General features: G+C 49.9%; 1 protein-coding gene across 1 annotated transcript in view; it reads left to right on the top strand.

Annotated features, from left to right (window-relative positions):
• Positions 1 to 4,874: 4,874 nt before the first annotated feature.
• LOC125945750 (uncharacterized) overlaps positions 4,875 to 20,025 on the top strand; it is a 61,450-nt gene continuing 46,299 nt past the window's right edge. Inside the window, exons 1-2 of the mRNA XM_049668026.1 lie at positions 4,875 to 4,889; positions 7,602 to 7,736. Coding sequence (XP_049523983.1) covers positions 4,875 to 4,889; positions 7,602 to 7,736 — 150 coding nt within the window. The remainder of the gene's footprint in view (positions 4,890 to 7,601; positions 7,737 to 20,025) is intronic.

Below are 20,025 nucleotides of genomic sequence, written 5' to 3'. Positions count from 1 at the left end.
GCGTTGCGGTGCGGTGACGGACCAAATAGGCCCAGCTGGCGGAGCTGAGGTGGTAGCAGCAGTGGATGCCATGGTTTGTGCCATGACTGGTGTTGGCGAGCACAACCGTCGACCAGAGCGGAGCTCCAGGGGTGACCGGTAGAGCAAGAGGACGGGGATATCAACGCACGCTCCACCACTTGTGAGACGACGCCCTGGACGAAGGCAGAGCTCTTCTATTGTCGAACAGCGCGAGACAGCCCACGAACCCCAACCCGACAAAAAGATGATAATTATGAGGCTGGGTCACATGAAGACGAGGATGAACTGCACAGTTATCGGTCACAATATATATATTGTCACGGTATGATTCATCTAGAGGAGCATCGATAAAGAAGACGCTGATGATCTGGCGCGCGCTCTCGGCCATATGGTTGACGCTTGATCGCCTTGTAAATATACTGTAAATACGTTTTCCTGTTGTGTTTGCCTCCCCGTAACATCTTGGTGGAAGTGCTGGGGGTATAACGCAAGACGGAGCTCCGCAGCGGCCGCCAAGTCGCCACTCTACGCATGTCCACCAGCGGTGAAACTGCGTCAGCGGCGCCCGCCATGCCAACCGTCGTCCTGGCTCCACCCCATGACCCTGGGACCTTTTCCGGCACTGCTGGCGATGACGTCGACAAATTTATTCGCCTCTACGAATGCGTAAGCGCACATTACAGGTGGGACCCGACCATGATGTTGACGAATGTCACATTTTATCTTAAGGGAACGGCGAAGGCCTGGTTCGATAACAACGAAGAGGAGCTCACAAGCTGGAGCGTATGTAAGGCTAAACTTCGCGAGTTGTTTGGCCAACGTGCAGGTTGCCAGCGTGCTGCCAAGCAAGAACTTGCCTCGCGTGTGCAGACGCCTACCGAGCCGTACTTGACGTACATTCAGGATGTGCTGACCCTTTGCCAGAAGGTTGACGCCAAGATGACAGAAGCCGATAAGGTTGCGCACCTGCTGAAAGGGATCGCGGACGATGCGTTTAACCTGATCGTGTTTAAAAACTCTTCGACAGTCAACGAGATTATTACTGAATGCCGACGCTTCGAAGATGCTAAAAGCCGACGTACCGACCACCAATTCGCCCGTATCTGAACACGGCAGCGACATCAACGTGTGAGTATGTTCGTATGCCGACTCAGCCTTCAACATCGGAGACCATCACCCGAATCGTTCGACGCGAAATCGAAGCCGCATCGCCCGCACATTTAATGCGAGGAGAGCCCTGTGATGCCCCACCTACGATATCCCTTATACAATCCGTTGTTCGCCAAGAACTGGCAAACGTGGGCCTCCAAACCATCTTCTCTCTGAACCACCCTGACAGTTACCCTTCGGCCACCTTCAACCCCCTCCAACGCCGTTACCCCACTCCGAATTATTGCGATCCGAATGCGTGGCGGACGCCTGACGACAAGCCAATTTGCTTTCGATGTGGACGAGTTGGACACATTTCACGATATTGCCGAAGTCCTTGGCGCTCGTCTTCTCGACCCAACTCATCCAGCTTCCGCTATCCACCCCGAAGCTAGCACCAGGTACCAAGCCAACCTGACCAAGAAACATCTGCCGAGACCACTACTACCACCGCCCATTACAGCCGCTCGCCCTCCCCACGACGCCGACCTTCTCGGTCACCCCCACCACGCCGTTCCCCGTCCCCGTCTTACTCCCGGCGTTTTCCTTCGGGAAACTAACGGCTGCAGCTCCTGGAGGGGATGCTGCTATTCCGACCTGCTCTCCAATTCCTCTGTTGACGCTCCCTACCAATCAGAACTTGATCGACGTTGAAGTGGATGGCCTACCTGTTACTGCTTTGATTGACACCGGCACCCATATTTCTGTTATGAGTTCTCACCTCCGCCGGCAGTTGAAGAAAGTTATGACCCCTGCCCCATCACGTGTTGTCCGTGTGGCCGACGGTGGTACGTCTCCCGTAGCTGGCCTTTGTACCGCACGTGTCAGTGTTGCCGGCCGTGAAACTTATGTTTTGTTCACCGTCCTCCAATGACGTCATCCTCGGTCTTGACTTTTTGTCCACCCACTCCGCCCTCATCGATTGTTCCGCTGGTACTGTAGAGCTTGACCTACCAAGTGTATTTCATCAACGCGGACCAATAAAGAGTCGGCTCTGTTCTGCTGAGCACGTCCGTTTGCCGCCGCAAGCCGTGACTTGTGTTGCTGTGACGCCCTCTCCACCAGTTCCCGACGGTGATTATGTGCTCGCTCCCATCACCGCCGTTCTGCTGACGCACAGTGTTAGTTTGCCTCACACTGCTATCACTTTACGGGACAACCTTACTTGCCTTCCTGTGATTAATTTCGGACTGTTCACAAGTGCTCCCAGAAGGCATTTCACTCGCTATGCTGACGCCCTCCTACGATTACGTTATCTCGACCTTGTCTCCTCCTGATGCTGGTCGCTCGCACACCACCGATATCCAGTCTTCTTCGCCAGATCTGTCGCCTCCCGACCTGAAGAAAATGATTGCTCCAGATCTTTCGTCCCATCACGCTGACAATCTCCTTCGCCCCCTCTTCTCTTATAGGGACGTATTTGACCTTTGCGACCGTCCTCTGGGTCAAACCTGCGCTGTCAAGCACCGCATAAACACTGGCGATGCCCATCCGATCCATCGACGCCATACCGCGTTTCTCCAGCTGAGCGCCGCATCATTCAAAAGGAGGTCGACAAGATGCTTGCCAAAGATATAATCGAGCCGTCCTGCAGCCCTTGGGCTTCTCCTGTGGTTATTGTTAAAAAGAAAGATGACAGTTGGCGATTTTGCGTGGACTACCGGCATCTCAACAAGATCACCAAAAAAAGACGTGTACCCGCTCCCACGCGTAGACGACGCCCTGGATTGCCTTCACGGCGCCAAGTATTTTCTTCAATCGACCTTCGGTCAGGGTACTGGCAGATCGCCGTTGATGACATGGACCGTGAGAAGACCGCTTTTGTTACCCCTGACGGCCTTTATCAGTTTAAAGTCATGCCTTTCGGCTTATGCAACGCCCAGGCCACCTTCGAACGCATGATGGACACCCTCTTACACGGTTTTAAATGGTCGATTTGCCTTTGTTATCTTGATGACGTCATTCTATTTTCACCGAACTTTCAAACGCATCTCGACCGACTTTCTTCTATCCTTTCTGTTTTTTGCAAAGCCGGCCTGCAACTTAATTCGTCTAAGTGCCACTTCGGATGTCAGCAACTTATCATGCTCGGTCATCTCGTCGACTCAAGCGGTGTTCGCCCCGACCCTGACAAAGTTCGAGCTGTGCAGCAGTTCCCCGTTCCGACTTGCACAAAGGAATTTCGTAGCTTTCTGGGACTGTGCTCCTACTTCCGTCGTTTCGTAAAGAATTTCGCGGAAATCGCACGCCCTCTCACAAACTTACTGAAGAAAGGCGTCTCGTTTTTTTGGGGTGCTGCACAGGCTGCCGCCTTCTCTACCCTCATCACGTCGCTCACTACGCCAACTGTCCTGGCTCATTTCGACAGCTCCGCTCCAACAGAACTCCGCACCGATGCCAGCGGCTACGGAATCGGCGCTGTTTTAGTCCAGCATCAGAATGGGCATGCCCGTGTTGTCGCCTATGCCAGCCGTCTCCTTTCCTTAGCCGAACATAACTACTCTATTACAGAACGGGAGTGTCTTGCTCTCGTTTCGGCGGTGGGAAAATTCCACCCCTATTTACATGGCCAGCATTTCACTGTGACTACCGATCACCACGCACTTTGCTGGCTTTCGTCGCTTAATTAAGGATCCCACTGGGCGTCTTCGTCGCTGGGCACTCCAGCTCCAAGAATACACTTACTCTGTTTCTTATAAATCTGGCCGATTGCACAGGGATGCTGACTGTCCCGCAATCCCGTGGATCCGCCTGAAGCCTCCGATGACACGCCTGCATGCGTACTCTCGCTCTCCGCTTTAAGCCACATCCGTGATGAAAAGCGCCGTGATCCCATTTTAAGTAAGCTTATTGAGAAGCTGGATTCCGCAGCGCCCGATCCTTCCCTTCGCCTCTTCGTGCTTAAAGATGACACGTTCTATCGCTACAACGTCCACCCGGACGGACGCGAACTGTTGTTCGTCGTTCCTACGCATCTACGCTTGAGCGTTCTCGGCCAGCTACATGACGCCCCGACCGCTGGTCACCTTGGAGTTTCCCAGACCTACAATCGCGTTCGGCGTCGCTTCTTTTGGCCCGGTCTTTACCGCTGTGTTCTTCGCTACGTAGCTGCTTGTGAACCTTGCCAACGCCGAAAGAAACCACCTAAGCCTCCTGCTGGCCTCCTTCAGCCCCTTGACGTTCCATCTGACCCCTTCTTCTTCACTCTGAAACTATTGAAAGAAGGACCACCAAGGACGACTGCCGCACCATCCTCACTTTGCGGCAAAGAAAAAAAAAACTAGCGAGAGAGAAGAAACAAGGACTCACAAGACACGAAGAATGAAAACCAGAGGAAAACCCACTGCGAACCCGAAGGAAAAGGAAGGGGATCAAATACCCACCATTTCCGAAAGACTATTTCAAGATAGCGATTCGACCCCACCAGTGCTTACCACTACGAACAATCACCACCACGGAGTTGGCTGCGGCAGTCTTATCCGCCTGCCAGCACACCGTAACAGGTGAGCACTTTCTGTTACAAATAAAGCCGGGATCGAACATAGGTATCATATCAACCTCGGAGCAAGAAGTGGCAGAGCGAATTTGTCGCATAACCACGCTCACACTAAATTGTCGCAAACATGCCGTAAACGTGTACGCGGCAACTGGCGAAGAAGCCTCAGGGGAGTGGTGCACGGGATGAAACGCCCACTGAAACGCTCATGGCCAACTTGCAGGTGAGAACGCAAGGGGTGGAAATAATACATGCACGCATGATGGGGGAAACGAAGAGTGCAGCGATCACCTTTCTGTGGCCCGACTCTCCCGCGCTTTGTGTATTACTGCGGGGGAGAACTAGCCTGCCACCCGTATAGAGCAACGGTGCAGGTGTGCAAGACCTGCTACAGCAAGGGGCATCGTACAGATGTGTGCCCCCAACCGGACACTCACGTCTGCCGCATATGTAGTACGAGGGACCCGCTTGACGGACATATGTGTGCGCCAAAGTCTGCCTCGTGCGGGGGGGAACACGTCACAGGTGACCGCAGCTGTACACAGTGACTCAGACAGCCAAGAACACTCGCCAGGCAACCGAGAAGGCGCTCGCCCAGCCCAAAGGATAGGTCGATCTGCTGCTTTACATCTGAGGAAGAGGAATCGGAACTTTGCAACCAAGCGAAGTCGCAATCACCAAGCCCACACAGGACTCCGCCACCCAACGATCGAAGAAGAGTCCGAGCACGCTCCTAGACACCACCTCTACCCCGACGGGGATCGAGCTCAAGGCCCAGGCCTTCACCGACAAACAACAGTCCGAAACATCAAGCAGGCGGAGCGTAGCTGCCCACTCGACCCATCACGGAACCGGCGGGACAGAAGTCGACGCCACCTACGAACACGCAGGCAAGCTGGGCAAGGCTCGCAGCTCCCACGACCATCCCAATAATACAAAGTGAGGAATATCGGAGAATAATCGCAGAAAATAAGCAACCTAAATCCAGTATTGCTGAACAGCAACAAGGCCGAACTCGCAGCACTCAAACAACATCTAGCAACTACGAGCCAAAGCGAGAGAACACAAAACGAACCAACACAAATGCAAACGGACGAGACACAATACGCTACCCCCGCGGTGCAACACGGGGAAGGACAGCTACACAAGATAGAAGCCCAGCTCAAACTTCTCTTTGCGGAGATAGGAAATCTCAAGCAATATGTCAACGACTCCATCAAAGGGGTAAAAAAACACGGAAACGGGGAAACCTAAGCCCTGGAGGTCGCGATCCCATGGTCTTGTTAATGACTGACACGGAGACAAATTTTGAGAGCTCCTATGATGGCTAAACAAAACACACGCAGTCAAGAGAACCTCGAGTTGTGGCAGTGGAACTGCCATTCCCTGCACAACAAAGAAGCTGCACTGAAACAATTCGTGGAAGCAGCGTCAATTGCACAAGATATTATATGTTTGCAAGAAGCAGGCAAACCGAAACGCTCAATAGATGATACGCACTCCACAGAAATGCTAATCACACGGGGACGGCAATATTGGCTAGGAAGGATTTCGAAGTGAGCGTTCAAACTATACCGAGGATTCCAATACCACATCAAAGAGCCACGGTATGGCCGGCAAAGCGAGGTCGCCCGAAGAACATCGTAGCAAACGTATACAGCTTACCACGAGACCACAAGGCATACCTCACACCAATTATCTTACACATCATGAACACCACAAAACGAGGAGATAGAGTAGTGTTGCTAGGGGATTTCAACGCCTGGCACACAGAGTGGGTTTAAAGAAGAGACACGGCCAAACGTAATAGCCGGCCTACTGAAGGCAATTCAGACTCATCATATGATCCTCGTCACGGAGCCTGACTCGCCCACCAGACTGGGAAATAGCATGTCAAGAGATACGGCCCCTGACCTCACTTTCGTAATCGATGAACAAGGAGTCACTTGGACTAACCTAGACGAGACATTGGGGAGTGAGCATTACATTCTCAGTGTCTCCATTCAAACGGCAAAAGTAAGACGTCCGATTGGTACGGCACGTCTGACAGACTGGAAAAAATTAAGGGAATGCCAAACTGAGGCCCCGAACTTTAACACGATACGAGATTTACGGGACGCGGCCGAACAAGCCACCAAGCATTTTTAAACTACACAGGAAAACCTAGTGGTCGACAACCAGCGGAGCCTCCTTTGGGAAGCAAGAAGCTTCAACAAAAGATGGAAGAAACAGCGGCACAACCGAAAGCTTAGAGAGCGCGTAGCACAACTCACGGAGGCAGCCGATGCGTACCCGCAAGAGCTGTGCACTACAAACTGGAGGAATTTCTGCGACTCTATCCGCGGTACTCTAAGTACGAAGAAAACGTGGGCCATCGTTCGCAGTGTGCTCACCCCTGCAACCACGCGGAGAGAAACGAAGCTCGCCCTGAGGCGCACAGCTAACAACTACGCAGGCTCAGACGAGGAGCTACTAAGCGAGCTCCAAAACACGTACGTGGGAGAAAGGGTGACCCCAACCGCCACACCAAGTTATACGGGACCGGCTAACCCCACCCTTGACGAACTGATATCGTCTGCAGAAGTATACGCTTCAGCGCTGTCCTTTAAGAGGAACACGGCGCCCGGACCGGATCGTGTCACAAACGCCATAATCAGAAACCTGGGCACCGAAGCTTTAGAGAAACTAACGCAGCTCTTCAACGACACGGTTTGGGAGATAGGATGGACCACCTGAATGGAAAGAAGCTGAGATAATTTTAATACCTAAGCCGGGGAAACCAAAATCGCTACAGAACCGCCGACCAATCTCGTTAACCTCCTGCCTTCGCAAACTTTTCGAACAAGTCATCCAAACACGGCTTGGGGGATACTTAGAGGACAATTAACTCCTACCAAATTCGATGTACGGTTTCTGACATGTGGTTTCCACGCAGGACGTCTTCCTCCTCCTTCGGGACGAGGTTCTCAACCTACCACCCAGAAGCATGAACAGAATCCTGCTTGCCTTGGAACTGCAGAAGGCCTTTTGCAACATATCACATGACGCGATACTCACCGGCCTACAAGAGGTAGGCTGTGGGGAGAGGATCTAGAGTTACGTGCACAGTTTTCTCAAAGACAGAACGGCGTCCATAGGGCTGGACCACCTACGATCGGACACGATTCACATGGCCAACAAGGGCACTCCAGAAGGCTCTATACTCTCCCGCCTACTTTCAACATAGGGATAAGGAAATTGGCTCTAGCGTTGGAGGAAGACCCGGAACTTGGAGTAGCTATCTACGCGGACAACGTCACCCTCTGGGCGACTAAGGGGTCCTACGGGCACAGACAAGACACTCTACAAAGAGCGATCAACACAATTGACGAACACGCGAGGAGGGCAGGCATGAGATGTGCACCGGAAAAATCTGAATTTATACAAATCAGAGCTAAAAACATCCAGCAGACACCCTCCCCCATCCTCAATCTGGAGATCAACGGAAGCCAGGTCAAACAAGTGCAGGAGCTCAGGGGCTATGCATGCTAATTCAGGAGGCGGGCAGCGTATCGTCAACGCTAAACGAACTCAAACACACGTCCAGGAGAGTATCGAGACTCATAAGAAGAATCGCCCGCAGTAAGGACGGCATGAAGGAGGACGACACCAGGAGACTGGTAGAAGCCTTCGTCATCAGCCGCATTACGTACTGTCTGCCATACCAGCTTTCACGCAGAGGTGAAGCAGAGCAGTCCAACGTACTCATACGCACAGCCTACAAAGCTGCACTGGGCTTTGCTGACAGCACTGGCACAGAGCGTCTGGAGAGTCAGGGTATGTACAATACCTACGCTGATCGCACAGAGAGGGAGACTCAACTCGACAACCCAAGGTAGAGCTTTACTACAGAGACTTCACTACCCCTTGGCACCCCAATTTTGCGGGGAGGAGACGCACCAAATACTTTACAAGACAGGGAACACATACACGTGCACCCAATACCCAAGAACATGCACCCCATGTTTAACGCCGGCCGCAGACGAGCGAGAGCGGTGGCACTCGAACGGTTACGCAACGACCCAAACACTCGCTACACAGACGTAACTCTCTACCCCTAGAGGCTGAAAGTATTCCTGCGGTCGTCACTAGAGGGAACCAAGCAATCACGTCGGCTACGATCCGCACCAAGAGCACGGCCGTGACCGAAGCGGCAGCCATAGGACTAGCCATACGAGCGGCAGAGGGCAAGATGCAATCTGCGCACGTTCTCATGGAATCCCAATAAGCTTGCCGACTGTTTCTCAGGGGCGTCCTCCCTCGGAGCGTCCTAGGCAGACTAGGAGCCAACCTTCGAGAAGACCACTTCATCACATGGTGCCCCGCTCATGAAGGTGTACAGGGAAACGAACGGGCGGACTGCCTGGCTCGAGGACTAATTTTCCGAGCCGGGGACACATCGACGCGGGAGGAATACCTCACACCTATGCTGCCGCGAGATATCCTCGATAGCCAAAGATGCGCCAGGCAGACAATGGCACCACCCCACCCTAAACTCACACGCTGGCAATCCAGGGACTGGAGACGCCTACAAACGAACACATATCCCAACATACACACTCAGCAAAATACACCCTTCCCAATACGATGACTGCTGTCCTTGGTGCGGCGACACACCAACCCTCAAACATATCACTTGGCAATGCAAACAAAGGCCAGCAGAGGGAAACTCACCCCTCGTCAATGGCAATGGACTTGAAAGGTAGTGGGAGGCGCGACTCGCCCGGCAGGACCTAGCAAGCCAGCAGGCAACCTTGGACCAAGCCGAACGAGCCGCTAGAGCCAGTGGGGCCCTGGAATAGGGGCTTCACCCGGAAGAACCTCAGTCCGCCATTTCAATAAAATGTTTATTCCTCCTCCTCCTCGGCCTTGACCACACCTACCGTCATCGGGCTGTCAAGATCCGGTATCTCTAAACCCGAGAAACCCGAATACTCGGGCCGGGACCCAGACCCTGCAGCTGAGATATCTATCCCTGACCTTGGTGATGAGCTCATCGGTCGCTGCTTCGTATTTGTAAACAGGCTTTTGAAGCTGCTGCCTAGCCTCTAGCTTGGAGTTGTCCGGGTTTAGCAAGTGCTGCAGCAGATGCCAGGTCCTTGCACTACCCATTTTGTGGTCCATTTGGTTGCAAATGCTGCTCCAGTTTTGCTTGGTGAGGGTCAAAGCGTATTCCTCTATCTCCTTGTTCAACGCAGCCAACTGCCTGTGGAGATTTTGATCGCCTCTTTTCTGCGCGAGCCTCGAGTTGAGCTCTTGCTTTCTCCGCCACAGGTTTATCATGTGTCCGTAAACCCCTTTCTAGTTCTCATCCACCTCGATTTCCTTAGTGGCATCGCGGATCGATTAAATAACTCCCCTGTTCCATTCATCTGTCTTCTACGCCATCTTGGCCGGCCCGACTGTCCCTGAAGGCATGCCAATTCACAGCTTCTAGACTCTTCGTGCGAGCTACTGAAGGACTATCCTCTGCGACTATCTCAATTATTCAGTGGTCGCTACCCAAATCTCCACCCGTGTTGCACCACGTAGCCGAGATCCTTCCTCCAACAAGAGTGAGGTCCGGCGTGGTGTCTTGCGAGAAACTGTTACCCTGTCTAGTTGTCCTCAAGAGATCCGTCAAAAGAGTCAGACCGTTCTGCTGCTATGCTATTCCACAAATCCTTCACTTTAACATGCGCAACCCTATATCCCCACGCGGGATGATGCGCATTGAAGTCGCCCACTACGACGAGGGGCCTGCCCTTCGCGATCATCCTGGCTTTGGCGAAGAGATAGTCACAACCGCAGTTACGCATCTGCCTAGGGGAACTGTACACAGTTTAATACAAAATAATTCTTATCCTTCCGCTTACGAGGGACTAGCTCGATCTGTAGATGATCCATCTGCATTGACCCCGTCTCGTGCTGCAACACTGTGACGTTCCGTTTGACCAGAGTGACGACCTGAGTATTGTCCCCTCGTCCCGCATACGATTGATAGCTAGCAAGCTTCGCGTTTCTTCCACATTCCTGTGCCGCTATGACTTCCGGCTTATCCCCGTTGGTCACGAACGACTGAAGAACGGCTCGTTTGTGCGAGAAATCCCTACAGTTCTACTGCCAGATTGTGTTACGGTGCTGGGCCATCTTTAAACATCTGGATTTCCTGGCACAGCCAATACTCAGGTCGTCACTCTGGTGAATTTGCTAGTGAACTCGAGAGATCAGAATTCGCTGAACTGTCGAAACTGATCAACAAGAAGAAAATAAGGGATATCCGACATTATAGCGTGGAAAACATTGAGGAAGCTGTAAAATATGGACGCAGCATGAAATCAGTGAGAAGAAAACTAGGCATAGGACAAGGCAAAATGTATGCACTGAAAGATAAGCTGGGCAATATCATCAGGAATTTCGATGACATAGTAAGTAAAAGCAGCGGAAGAATTCTATACTGACCTGTAGAGTTCCCAAAGCAGCCAAGCTACTTTCATTCGAAGTAGTGATGAACAGGATGCAGAGGCTCCTTTTATAACTAGCGATGAAGTTAGAAGGGCCTCGAATAACACGACAAGGAGAAAAGGTGCTGGAGAAGATGGAATAACAGTCAATTCAACCTTTTACTTGCCAATGTTCCAAAACTGGAACATACGAATATCTTGGCAAACATCTACAAGGATTCCACTGCAACCTTTGTTCTCCACAAGAAACGTGGAACCTCACCTATTAAGAAAGAGGTAAGGCAAGGAGACACAATTGGAGGAAATATTATACTTGAAAAGCTTGCGACCCTTTATACGCAATGCCTCACGACTTCAAGTGTACCAGATAGCTGGAAGAACGCTAACATTATACATATTCATAAGAAGGGAGACGTTAAAGAATAAATTATAGACCCATTAGCTTCTTGCTTTCAGTATTGTACAAAATATTCACCAATGCAATTTTAAATAGAATCAGGGCAACACAGTGACTTCAGACAACCAAGAGAACAGGCTGGTTTCAGGAAGGGATATTCTACGATGGATCATATGCATGTCATCAACCAGCTAATATAGAAATCTGTGCAGTACAATCAACCTGTTTATAGGGCTTTATATATTATGAAAAAGCATTTGATTCAGTAGAGACACCAGCAGTCATAGAGGCATTACGCAACCAAGGAGTACAGGATGCATACGTGAATATCTTGGCAAACATCTACAAGGATTCCACTGCAACCTTTGTTCTCCACAAGAAACGTGGAACCTCACCTATTAAGAAAGAGGTAAGGCAAGGAGACACAATTTCTCGAATGCTTAGAAGTAATCAAGCTCTTCGACTGGGAAGGCTTAGGAGTGCGAATCAATGGCGAATATCTCAGCAACCTTCGGCAAGCAGATGACATTGTCCTATTCAGCAACAATGGCGGCGAATTCCAGTAAATTATTAAGGACCCTGATTTATAAAGTGTATGAGTTAGGTTAAAGAATAATATGCAGAAGACAAAAATATTGCTCAATCGTCTGGCAAGGGAACAATAATTCAGGATCGCCAGTCAGCCTGAAGAGTCTGTAAAGGAGTATGCTTATCTAGGTCAATTTTCACATGGGGACCCTGATCACGAGGAAGAAATTTATTGAAGTATAAAATTGGGCTGAAGTGTTTACGGCAGGCATTACCAAGTCCTGACTGGGAGATTACCACTGTCGTTGAAAAGAAAAGTGTACAATCATTGCATTCTACGGGTGCTAACCTATGGGACAGAAACTTAGAGGTTAACAAAGAAGCTCGAGAACAAGTTAAGGACCATAGAAAGAGCGATAGAACGAAAAATATTAGGCCTAACGGTAAGAGACAGGAAGAGAGCGGCGTGGATCAGATAAGAAACGGAGATAGCCGATATTCTAGTGAGACATTAAGCTGAAAAAGTGGAGCTGGGCAGGCCATGTAATGTGTAGGATGTATAACCGGTGGACCCTTAGCGTTACAGAATGAATGAAGCGCAGCCAAGGATGGCAGAAAACTAGGTGGAGTGATGAAGTTAGGAAATTCGCAGGCTCAACTTGGAATCAGCTAGGCCAAGACAGGGATAATTGGAGATCGCAGAGAGAGGCCTTTGTCCTACAGTGGACATAAATATAGGCTGATGATGATGATTACTGTCATCATTGGAAGTGTACTCCACTCCAACGTTACTCGGCAATAAAATACCTTGGGCTCTTTTTAGACAAGCATTTTAGTTGGAATAATTTTGTAAGGCGTATTTTTTTAAAATCTCCCATCACGAAAGAGCAATGGGAGGAATCCCTCAAGAGCAGCAATCTTCAAATTCAACTCCAGGCTGTCCAGAGGGCCCACGACATCGCGACGGGACTTGGTCTCCCGGTCCCATCGTGGGCGGAGCCACCGACTTAATCTGGGGGAGCCTTCGGCTCGCCTAGATCTCAGTTCCTCAGGACTTAAATAAAGTTCTTGTCATGTCATGTCCCAATTATGGTGCTTATGATTCATAATCCCCGTGCAAGGCCCCCCAAAATTTCAGACTACTTTATTGCGCAGTGCCACTTTATGTTGCTCCTGCACCTCTGGTGCTGTCAATGCCCCGTGTCATGTCATGACATTAACTTTATGTCGCGCATGCCATCCCGGTATTCGTGTCGTGCATATCCTAGTATATATTCAGTTAAAAGAAGGCACCACGAGTGCATACCTCGTGGCCTAAGTTTCATGTCAAGTCATTGATGTCATGCAGGCGTGTCATGCATATTCGGATATACACACATTGAAAGAAACGAATATTACGTCACCAGGACTATGAGCTTGTGACTTATGTCATGGAATTCACTCCATTCATGCCATGACATGCCATAGCATGCCTGATATACGGGGTGATCATTTTTATGTTTTATGGAAGTTTTGAAAATAGCCTGCCACAGACAGCCTGATTCTTGTCCTTGAGCTGGATTATTCGAAGAGGCAGACAATATTATCACGAGATTCGAAACTCATGTTCGACATATTAAGAAAATTTCAATAATAAACTTCTTTATTGTTTTAGGGCACATATTATAATGAACAAATTAAAGCCCGTGAGTTAAAGACGCATCCATTTAAAATAATTCCGAGGATGCTATAAGTTTTGAGATATTATTCCCCAAGTGCAACATGAAATACATGGGTGTTCCAGTTACTTTTTGTGCTTCAGTGCATCAAAAAGTGTTTTGTTAAAAGAAGTAAGTGGAACAGCTATAAATTTTACGGCAAGTCTAACAGCTCAAATCTCTAAACTGGATTCGTTCAGGAAATCCCTTTCTGATATATAAACCTTGCATACTAACCGACTGCAATACATAAAATGCGACGGCAGCGACTTTATCAGGGTCAGGTCGAACACCTTCATGACTAAGCACGTGACCGAGGAATTGAAGTTCCTCAAAACCAAAATGGCACTTTTCCGGTTTCAAAGTTAGGCCTGCTGAGCGTATTGCCTCAAAGACCGTCTTCAGTCTCCGTAAGTGTTCGTCGAACGTGGCGGAGAAAACAATCACGTCGTCGAGGTACACTAGGCAGGTTTGCCATTTGAAGCCTGAGAGTACCGTGTCCATGAGTCGTTGAAACGTTGCTGGCGCAGAACACAAACCGAAGGGAAGCACCTCAAATTCATAAAGTCCATCGGGTGTCACAAAAGCGGTCTTTTCACGGTCTCTCTCATCAACTTCTATTTGCCAGTAGCCGCTTTTCAAGTCCATCGACGAAAAGTAACGTGCGTTTCGCAGCCGGTCCAGTGAATCATCGATACGCGGTAGCGGATAAACGTCTCTCTTTGTGATCTGGTTGAGTTTTCGATAGTCGACGCAGAAGCGCAGACTACCGTCCTTCTTTTTCACCAATACGACAGGCGATGGCCACGGACTCTTAGATGGCCGAATAACTCCGTCCTCAAGCATCGTCTTCACTTGTTTTTGGATTGCCTCCCGCTCTTTCGGTGCTACACGATAAGGATTCTGCCGGATGGGTCTTGCGTCGTCTTCGGTGATAATACGGTGCTTGGTGAGTGGCGTCTGGCTAACTCTTGACGTAGATGAGAAGCAGCTGTTAAACTCATTGATGAGCTCAAGAAGGCTGTTGCGTTCGATGGGCGATAAAGTTCGACTGACATCAACCACAGGTGCAGGCATAGGCGCGGTGGACGCCGCGTGCTGCACTGAGAGGCAGTCTTGTATTGGGGCAATTTCGTCGAAGTAAGCAACAGCAGTGCCTTTAACAATCTGTCGACGTTCCCTGCTAAAATTCGTGAGCAGGAGTTAAGCATGTCCGTCGAGTACATTAATTACGGCCCTGGCGACGGAAGCGCCCTGACTCAGTACTAGTGCGTTGATGTGTTCAGCGACGCCAGGCCCGGTGTGCAAGTTATCGTAGATGACAGGCACGAAGGAACAACTTCGCGGCGGAAGCGTGACGTCGTCGTGGGCGATACGTAAACGCGGTCGCTGGTCATCCGCGGGGTCGACGTCTTCGGAGCTCGTAGCAAATGTCACCATACGGTCGCGGACATTAATAACTGCACCGTACTCCCTCAAGAAATCCATGCCCAAAATAAGTTCTTTACAGCACTCAAAGAGAATGACGAGGGTGGCAACGAAGGCTGAACCGGCGATTATGATTCTGGCTGTGCATTTTCCAATCGGCGTGATCAACTGGCTCCCGGCAGTTCTGATGTTGGGCCCGGTCCAGGGCGTCTTCACTTTTCTTAGTCTGTCGGCTAGCTTTAGACTCAGTATCGAAAAATGCGAACCAGTGTCAACGAGAGCGGCCACTTGGTGGCCGTCAATGTTAACGACAAGATCGGCGCTGACGGCGTCTGTTACATGTGGTGCGGTTGGAATCGTCGGAGTCGTAGAGTCGTCGATCGTCGATGATGGGGGTTCTTGGGAAGCTGGACGGTTTGCAACCTCACCCCCGGAGGTCGCTGCCTCTAGTTTCCCCGGCGCGGGCTAGGAGACCTGCCCCTAGAGGCGTCAGGAAAATCGCGACGGGTTGGTTGGGTGTAACGAGCCGGTGATGGGGAACGCGATCGAGGCGTCGTTGAACCTTCCGGTCGAAAGTTGGAAGGATTGTCGTCTCATGTACGCGGAGCGTCAAACCGAGGGTAACTATAGTTGGTGGGAAATCTGGGAAACCCAGCTGCGCGGTAGTGGCAAGCTCGATAAACATGTCCTGCTTCACCGCAATGAAAGCATAGCGGCCGGCGGTCAGCGGTGCGCCACAAATCGGTTTTTCGTAGTGGATAGCCAGCAGAGAATTCTCCGTAAGACCGCGGCGCAGCGATCGGCTGTCGGCGATACGGCATTGCTAGCGGCGGCTATGACTGTCGAAGATAGGGCGTCGGGGATGGCGGCGGTGGCTGCGTCGGAGTGGTCGACGGTGTCAGCAGCATCGAAGTGGCGGGAGGTGGACGACAAAGAGCTTCCGCGTATGTGCATCGTCGCGGCGCCGCTTGTCAGTCGGGCGAAGAAAAGGCCTGTCGAACTTCCTCCCGTACGACATCAGCGACAGAAGCCACCGCTGGTGCCATGGGAGCAATTCCGAGCTGCCGGATCTCCTCTCGCACAATCTCTCGGATAACTTCACGCAGAGATGTGCCGCCGCCCTCAGGTAGCAGTGAAGCATTTGTTGGCGAGTTCGCGCAATCGTATTGGCGGTACCGCTGCTGTAGTGCCCGTTCGATAGCGGTAGCCTCCTTGGTAAATTCAGCCACTGTCGTCGGTGGATTCCTCACGAGTCCGGCAAACAGCTGCTCCTTCACTCCCCGCGAGAGATAGCGCAACTTCTTTTCTTCGGCCATCTCAGGATCTGCTCTGTGGAAAAGGTGGGCCATATCTTCTGCAAACATGGCAACGCTCTCATTTGGCTTCTGAACACGAGATTCGAGAAGGCGCTGCGCATTGTCTTTTCTGTCGCTGCTAGTGAATGTGTCTAGCAGCTGGGTGCGGAAGGCATCCCATGTGGTCAGGCTCTCCCGGTTCACAAACCATGTCCGCGCACTGTCTCGAAGAACAAAATAGACATAAGACAGATTTTGCCGGGAGCTCCATTCATTATGGCTGGCGACACGCTCGAACTGGTCCAGCCAATCTTGGACATCTTCAATGGCGTCACCATAGAAACTTTCTGGGACCATAGGATGCTGTAGCGTCACCTGCGATGGAGTTGCAGTGGCCATGGCAGTAGTACTTAGACGCGGTCCGGCAGGATGCTGCAAGGGGTTGAACTCGGGCGTCAGGCCTAGCAGGCGGCGGCTGTACTGGTGAACAGGAGTTTCGACGAGCGAAGGCGATTCCGCGTTCGATGGATGGCTCCGCGAAGGGGTGCTAAGCATGAGGCAATCCTGCCCAGCACCTCCACCAGTGTCACGACCTCGCAGGAGACGTGGAAGCCGGCGTACAGCACGTATACAAGCAGTTTATATGAGCACCAAACGCAACGTCGTTGTCGTCTCTGTTTTTCTACCCGCGCGCTACTTCAGCGTCGTTTCCATGGCCAGGCACATACCCGCGGCGACGATATAGCATGTGACAATATGCACCTCCAAGTGTTTATTTAAAAAAGTAACAAGGTAATTATTATTAATTAGTTGATTACATGTTTCCCATTCTCATACAAGTAATGTCGGCCTCCCTCAATAATCCAAAGCAAGTAGTAGAAATATGTTATCTGCAGCATGCAACTTTTAAGTACTCCAAAAAACATAAGAAATACCACACCATATATCCATTTACAGAAAAAAAAACATGACGGCATTATGACCACGATAACTTGTGCCCTTTCTTCGTAGAAAGTTACCTAGTTACCACGCAAGAAGACACAATCTCTCCTATGATATTAATTGCTTGCTCAGAAGAAGTATTCAAGCTCTAACGCCATTGTTCTAAGAAGATCGACAGAGATCTGTTCATGGTTGCCTATTCGAGCGTGAAAATATGCTTGGCAATTTAATCAGTAAGCGAACGTTCGTTGCAGCTTATAGGACAGATAGAACTACGAGCTTTACTTGTAGTCTAATACTTTGCTACCGTTATCAATATTTCACCATGCAGTAAAAAGTCCAACCCTTTTTTTGCGTGGCACTTGTACTCACATTATCGCTGCGCCTCGTGCGTACTCGCGAGCATCCAATCGGCACTTCAAGCGCCAGTTACTTAATCACCCGTGCCCCCGTGCAGCATCTGCAAGCACATCTGGCAGATCAGCGTATGAAGCGACAGCTCCTTCGACGAAAGACCATGCCTGCCAGCACTGTCTACTGCATTGCTGGCGGCATGGTCGAGCATGAGCCTCATATGAGCGAGGTACTTGGATCAAATTCCAGTACCGCTGAGTACACATTGGTTTTTTAATGAGGAAAGATGTCACACGTCCCGGCACTCAGCCGTTTGCAGCGGTTGTCTTCTCCAAAGCAGGCGCTAAAGATTTTTATACAAGTATCTGGGCACTTCTTGTCCCACAACAGCACTGGTGAAAACGTCGAGCGCCCGCCTCTGCTGTGCAAGGCAGACGAGTGCTGCCGCCTGGCACCAGCAGATAAAATAAGTACTATCGCGCACCTGCCCTCTTGCTCGGCCAATCATCATCATCAATCTCAGCTGTAGCAGCCGCCTGCATTTATGTCCACTGTAGGACGAAGGCCAATACCTGCGACCTGCAATTACCCCTGTCTAGCGCTGCCCGATTCCAACGTGCACCTAAAAATTTCCTAACTTCATCACCCCACCTATTTTGCTGCCATCCTCGACTGCGCTTAACTTCGCTTGGTATCCATTCTGTAACTCTAATGGTCCACCCGTTATCTATTCTATGCATTACATGGCCTGCTCAGTTCCATTTTTTCCTCTTAATGTCAAATAGAATATCGACTATCCACGTTCGCTCTCTGATCCACACTGCTCTCTTCCTGACTCTTAAAGGTAGGGCTAACATTTTGTGTTTCATCGCTCTTTGTGCGGTTCATAATTTGTTCTCGAGCTTCTTTGTTAACCTCCAAGTTTCTGCTCCATATGTTAGCACCGGTAGAATGCAATGATTTACACTTTTATTTTCAAGCGCAGTGGTAAGCTCCCAGTCAGGATTTGTCAATGTCTGCCGTATGCACTCCAACCCAAGCTTACTCTTCTGTAAGTTTTCTTCTTTTGATCAGGGTCCACTGTGAGTAATTGACCTACATAAACGCACTCCTTTACATACTCTAGAGGGTGACTGGCGATCCTGAATTCTTGTTCTCTTGCCAGGCTATTGAGAATTATCTTTGTCTTCTGCATATTTATCATCAACCCCACCCCCACACTTTCTCGGTTAAGGTCATCAATCATTTGATGTAATTTGTCCCCATTGATGCTGAATAAGACAATGTCATCTGCAAACCTAAGGTTGTTGAGAAGTTTGCCGTGGATCCTCACTCCTAAGCATTCCCATTCTAAGAGCTTGAATATTTCTTCTAAGCATGCAGTGAATGGCATCGGGGAGATTGTGTCTCCTTGTCTGACCCCTTTCTTGATAGGTAACTTTCTATTTTGCTTGTGGAGAACCAAGCTAACTGTGGAATCTTTGTAGATATTTGCCAAGATATTGATATATCCCTCCTGTGCTCCTTGATTACACAATGCCTCTATGACTGCTGGTTTCTTTACTGAATCAAATGCCTTTTCATAATTTATAAAAGCCATATCTAGAGGTTGACTGTGCTTCACAAATTTCTCAATTTCCTGACAGACGATATGAAGATGATCCATTGTAGAAAATCTCTTCCAAAAGCCAGCCTGCTCGCTTGGTTGATTAAAGTCTAGTGTTTCCCTGGTTCTATTGGAATTTTACCTTGGTGAATATTTTATACACTAGTGAAAGCCAGCTAATGGGCCTAGAATTAAATTATCTAACGTCTACCTTCTGGTGGATTAGTATAATGTTGATATTTTTCCAGTTCTCTGGTACACTTGAAGTCGTGAGGCATTGCGTATAAAGGGCTGCAAGCTTTCCAAGCATAATATCGCCTCCGTCTTTTATTAAATCGACCGTTATTTCATCTTCTTTTGCGCTTTTCCCCGTGTGATGTCTTGCAATGCCCTTCTAACTTCCTCGCTAGTTATAGAAAGAGCCTCTGTATCCTGTTCATCACTACTTCGAATAAAAGTAGCTTGGCTGCTCTGAGGACTGTACAGGTCAATATAAAATTCTTATGCTGGTATTACTGTGTCATCTAAACTGCTGATTATATTACCCTGCTTATGTTGCAGCGCATATATCTTACCTTGTCTTATGCCAAGATTTCTTCTCACTGATTTCATGCTGCATCCATATTTTAC

This window comes from Dermacentor silvarum, chromosome 5 (assembly GCF_013339745.2).
Source record: "Dermacentor silvarum isolate Dsil-2018 chromosome 5, BIME_Dsil_1.4, whole genome shotgun sequence".
NCBI lineage: Eukaryota > Metazoa > Arthropoda > Arachnida > Ixodida > Ixodidae > Dermacentor > Dermacentor silvarum.
This window is presented reverse-complemented; position numbering and strand designations above follow the sequence as displayed.